The 6,168-nt window shown below is 25.9% G+C and overlaps 1 protein-coding gene across 1 annotated transcript; it reads left to right on the top strand.

Annotated features, from left to right (window-relative positions):
• The first annotated feature begins 1,925 nt into the window (after positions 1-1,925).
• On the top strand, positions 1,926-5,845 carry LOC145841110 (uncharacterized). Its single transcript, XM_082948480.1, has 3 exons — positions 1,926-1,934; positions 2,093-3,818; positions 5,784-5,845. Exons 1-3 carry the CDS (start codon positions 1,926-1,928, stop codon positions 5,843-5,845), a joined length of 1,797 nt encoding a protein of 598 aa, XP_082804606.1.
• The last annotated feature ends 323 nt before the right edge of the window (positions 5,846-6,168 follow it).

Raw genomic sequence — 6,168 nt, 5'->3', positions numbered from 1 at the left:
TTTAACCAACAATACTCAAAAATTTGATTCACACACATTTTATACTCACTTATCAAATCAACATGTTGTTATTCTAATAAGTGACGTAGGTCTCTAAGAGATTATCGAAAAAAGTATTTGAATACAGTCGAGAAAAGATATGTTATCAGTTGATCAACATAATTAGTATATTTTATAATTTTAAATAGAAAATATTACAAAACCTTATATAGAATAGTGGTGGTGAGCAAATGAATTAATTTTAAATTATCAAAACTACAACAAGTATGCGTTTAATAAACAAAGATTGTTTTATTTCAAGAAATTTAATTAATAAAAAAAAATAGGAACTAAGTTATTGTAAGTAGATGTTGATTACCGTATAACGATTTCAAAAAACCTACAGTTTGTGCTTATTCATACATTTGTAAGCGGCGGATTTAAGTAAAATTATTTGAGTAAAATACAGCTACTAGAAAGCTTTTAGAAACTCACGACTTAGACTAAATAAATAAATGAATCACTTTCCTTTTATATACATTAGATCTAAACTTTTTTCTTTTAATTTTGACATCAATATAAAAAACTAAATTAAAATATTTTAGTAACAGCTGCCAATAAAATTTGTTATGTAAACTTGTAAAACAGATTTCATAAATTTTAAAAAATAAATAAAATAATTAATCCTAAACTTTGAGTATTAACATGTTTAACAACTATAAATGCTTTTGTGTAAGAGATAGATAAAGGAGTAGAAAATTTTCTGACTGCGTATATTTGGTTAAATAATATCTTATCTTATCTAGGCAACTGAGATAAATATTTTATTGACACAATTATTAAAAAAAGACCAATGGGTTGAGCACTACACAAAAAATTAGCTATACTAAGACAATAAGCTTTATTAAAATTCAAACATAAAATTTAACTACTTGGAAAAAAACCTTGAACTCATTTTGATTGCGTAGTGGAAGGAAATAAGAATGATAAGCGTAACAGAAAGTTTATAACTTTTTGTGGTCAAGATCAAAAAAAAGATCCTAAGTCACTAATTTTTCTTTTCCTCCAAGTTTCGCATAAAATTTAACTTTTATCAAGCTATTTAGGCAATGATAAAATTTGTTAAAACACGTTTATCGTCTTGTTTTGACAATTACGCAGATGTTTTTTTGTTTAGTACACTTTTATGTATTGTATTACTTCTTATCACTTTTTTTTTTGAAAAATAATTTAAAAAATGTTTTCTTAAAAAAATACTAGATTCTAAAACTTACATAAACAGCATAGCTAACAATAAAATGATCTAATGTTTCAAATTTTGTTAACCTCATAAATCTTAATTATAAATTATTTTAGTTTAAATAGTTATTATTTAATTGTAAATAGATTTAGATAATCTAATTTTATTAATTTTGAGGGTTAATTTGAGACATCTATCATATAAGTTAAAGCGCACATTAAGTCATAAACCTGGTTCCTAACACTATATAAGTGGCGTATACCCTCGTTAGCTACACAGTGCAGACTTGAGAATATCTTATTTTTTTTCTATGTTATTTTCAGATTTACTTTAAATATAATATACAACCTATTTTTAACAAATTTTTTATTATACGCGTCTAAAAAATATAAGTTTTTGTTAACGAAAAATTTTTATTTTTACCTTCAAAATACTAACTATGTTTCAGACAAGCTTTTCAAATAAAACTCTAAAAAATAACTTATTACATCTTTTGATTTACTGTTATTTTAGGCAAAACATAAAGATTTATAGTTTTAAACATTATAACCTAATTCTATCGTACGACGTTTTAATCGTTAAAAAATTAAAAAAAAAAAGAAATTTAAGCTTATTTTTAGACAATCAAAAAGTTGCAATTAAATTGATAAACATTAGCCTTAAAAAATTAAGCTATTATTCTTTTTTTATTTTTTATTTTTTAACGATGGCAAAAGTTAGAATGCAAATATAGATTTTTATCATTTGAATAGAAAAAAAATGTTTTTGTGACAATATAAATAGTATATTTTTTTCTATAGCAAGTTTAGAGTAAAAATTTAAGCGTGTATTTAATTTTAAGTAAATTGTAAACGAATTTAAAATTAAAACTAGAGTATTAGACATCACAGACCAATATCCCAAGAGAAGTTAGACGGTTGTAATGCAAAGCTATACAGCTTGTCTCATTCTTTTACTAATGTAAAATGTAACTCTTCTGATTTTAGAATGTTTAAAGACTGCAATGAAGCCTATAAGTCTCTGAAATCTAATCCTGATATAGCAATTCTAAAGGCTGATAAGGGCTCATCTTTTGTTTTGTTAAATAGAGAGGATTATTTAAAGAAAATGTATGATATTTTAGAAGATAAAGATAAATTTATTAAACTAGGTCCTTTTGAAAGATTTGATTCAACTGTTAAAATAGAACGAGCTTTTCAACTTAAGCTCAGAGGTTGGTATGCCAAAGGTTATATTTCTAAGGATTTGTATGAGTCTATTAGACCTTCAGGTTCTCAGTGTCCAAAACTGTACGGACTACCTAAAACTCACAAAGACGGTGTTCCAACAAGACCTATTTTAGATATGATTAATTCTGCACAATATAAAATTTCAAAGCTTCTAATCAAAATCCTCGAACCAGTTTCCAGTAAGTATTCCACTTTTTGTATAAAAGACTCTTTCTCATTCGTTGAAGTCATAAGAAAAAATGCTTTTTTACCAAGTAACATGTGTTCTTTTGACATAAAAAGCCTCTTTACTAATGTCCCAGTGGATGAAACTATAAATATATGTCTAAATGAACTTTACAATTCTGGTCTTACAGCTCCTTCTATTCCAAAAGATGTTTGTCTTAGTATGTTAAACATGGCAGTAAAAAATGTTGAATTCAGATTTAATTCTTATATTTATAAACAGATAGATGGAGTAGCGATGGGTAGTCCACTTGGCCCTATTTTAGCCAACATTTTTGTGGGATACTTTGAAACATTGCTCTTTTCCAAGTATGAAAAACCAATAAACTATATTAGGTATGTTGATGACATTTTTGTGTCTTACAATGATGAATATAACATTGAGGAATTATTTAGCAAAATTTCGAATTTACACCCAAATTTAAAATTTACTATTGAAAAAGAAAAAGACAATTGCTTACCTTTCTTGGATGTACATCTGTTGCGTACATCTTCCGAGTTGCTTACCACTGTTTACAGAAAACCTACATTTGCTGGTCAATATATTCCATTTCAGTCATTCTGCCCTTTATCTCAAAAACTCGGTTTAATCTCTTGTTTGGTATTCAGAGCACACAAGATTTGCTCGAAAAAGTTGTTTGAAGAGGAATTAGATAAAATAAAAAATATTTTTGAAGCTCTTGGTTATCCATCGCATATAGTCAGAAAGACAATTAACAATACAATCTCAAAATTTGAAAAACCGGTTAAATTTGGTCCTAGAAAATGCCCTGTATATTTGAGATTGCCATATTTCGGTAAAGTAGCAACTGCTCTTGAAAAGACTGTAAAATACACTGTAAACTCCACTTTTAACTCTGTACAACTAAGAATCAGTCATGCTACAAGAAAGCCCTTAAATGGAATTTGTAAAGACCGTACTGCCGATCAGGAAAAAAGCAAAATTATTTATATGTATAAGTGCCACTGTGACAGTGAGTACATTGGCAGAACGTCTCAAAGATTCCATATTAGAAGGGATCAACACGTTTTTAATTCCCTCAGAAGATGGATAGACACTGGTTTAAAAAAACCATCTAATAGATCATCAGCGATAGCTGAACACTTATTAAACAATTCAGATTGCGCAAAGAACTATAATGACAGTAACTTTTCAATTTTAAGTAAAGCTCGTAACGATTATCACCTTAGTGTTTTAGAATCTCTATTTATAAAAACATATAAACCTAAATTGTGTAAGCAACAATATGTTTATAAATCTAATCTTTATAAGTTGTTATAGATTTTATTTGAATTTTGTCGCTTATTTTTATTTTATTTTTAATGTTGCTTATCTTAGTTAAATTACTGATAAACTGTTTTATATATGCATTTATGAATTGTGAATGTCTAATTAATTTTGCTCAATTATGCTAATTAGTGTTAATTGATTTTTCTGATTTTTCTGATATAACCTCTAACTATTTATATACTCAAAATTTAATCTTAAAATTAGTTGCTAACTAAAGTAATTGAAAAGCGTTAGCCGAAATCGATTTTACTTGTTTGTTGCTTTAATAAAGATGTTTTTGAATGAATTTTGTCTTAGATTTCTGTACAAGATATGTAGTACTAAAAAGTTAAAAACTAGAGTAGTTCTTTAACATTAGTAAGACATTATAACTTCTACAAAGCTGTTTTAAATTTTTATTTTTAGGATCAAAGTATTTGCAGTTTACATTCGATCTATATACAGCATGTTGAAGCTCCTTTTTTTTTTGACATAAGCAAGTGAAAGAAGATTTAAATAGACTAGTATCTGCTGATAATAAAACCATCATTTTCAAAAACTTATCAAATACATATTTCTTTTAGCTTTGTGTAGTATAAAAGAAAACTAGTTGAAATACTATAACAGTTTTGCTAAATAACGTAAGCCGATATACTACTATATGATTAATTCACAGCCTAAACTTTTAAAACTAAGTTTACAAGTAAGTAGGTAAACATTATTTCTTTCTTATGAACTTATATTTTAATGAACTAAATTTTTAGATTAAGAAATCTTGGTTTTCTACAACTATTGATAGTCTGACAGAATTGTAATAGTTATCCATCATTAAGTGTAAGTAATAGCTTTAATCTAAAACAGTACTGTTTATTTAGTTAACATTTAAACCTCATTAATGTTTAAAACAACTAATTTAGATTAATGTAGTTTTAAGTAAAGAAATAACAACAACATAAAAAATTTAATTTGAAATATTTGATTATTGTATATAGTTGCTTTTAACTACATACTTATAGAAGTTGTTTACTGGTTAACAATGAACTTTTTAACTGCGAGTAACAATTTCAGACTGCTATAAGTTTTAGAAAAGCCGGTAGACTAAAACAATTTTTTCTGGTTGAGATCGAACTTCTTAATTTCATCCAATGACCAAAACATCAAACTATTTTAAAACTTAACTAATTGTCAACAGTCAGAACACTTGATTTATATACAACATATTAAAGCTACTTATTATGTTTTTTTCCCTTTAACTTAGGTATCTAAGAGGTATCAAGTTTTATATATATCAGGAATTTTGAGCAGAAAATTTTTATTTTTATTTTAGGCTACGTAACTTTAAATAAGTTATAGTCGAGAAAAAATACAATTTATTAAATGAATGAAACAGTTATAAAAGTTTAGAAATACAATTGTAAAAATATTAAAATATTTATTACATGTTTAAATAAATTAAACTTATAAATACAAGCTAAAATTTATTTTTACTCATTTTTAGGAGTATGTACTCATATTAGGGTTTAACTAATTTAACCTTAATGAGTAAAAACTATTAACAAAACTTTATTTTGTATTAGTTCTATACAACAACTTTATACATATAAAGCATATAACAGATTTGTCACAAATTCGCATGACTAGAGTTTGTGTGTATATAGCGGTTGTAGTTCTTGTACTTGTTTTACTTTTTAACTTTTATTAGTTTAGCTTAACTAACTAAATAGTTAAAAATATTTTAAATCAACTAAGTTTAAAAAATACTATTTATAACAGCCGAGTCTTTAAAATTTAGTGATTATGTGGCGATATATCTAAAGCAAATATGATCTAACAAAAACAGAGTTTCCGATTATTAGTAATATCGCCCTTCAGTGGGATACTTTTAGTGGAAACCAGATGTAAATCATGAGAGAAAGAAATAATTTGCGTACACACAAGTCACAAATGATGTTTATATATAAAACTTTAAAGATACATAATGTAATTTTATTATGTTAGGTATGCAATTAAAAAATTATTTTGTCAGCGATTGCTGGTTAGAGAATAAAGTAAACTTTCATGGAAAAATTTTTACTAGATTAAGAAGTGTAAAATTAGATTATCTGCAAGTACAATAAGTAAACGTATAATTTTTAAGCAAAGAGACGCTTAAATGTCAGAGTGCAAAGAAAGTTACTTAAACCTTACTAAAGAGATTCATTATATTTTACAACTACTTCAAAGCT

This window comes from Thalia democratica, chromosome 7, assembly GCF_965202585.1.
Source record: "Thalia democratica chromosome 7, ktThaDemo2.hap1.1, whole genome shotgun sequence".
NCBI lineage: Eukaryota > Metazoa > Chordata > Thaliacea > Salpida > Salpidae > Thalia > Thalia democratica.
This window is presented reverse-complemented; position numbering and strand designations above follow the sequence as displayed.

What these genes read in the sequence shown, in the direction of transcription:
- LOC145841110 (XM_082948480.1), top strand. An exon ending in CGCAAAGAACTATAATGACA is followed by an intron (nt 3,819 to 5,783) that starts GTAACTTTTCAA and finishes TAACAAAAACAG; the next exon opens with AGTTTCCGATTATTAGTAAT.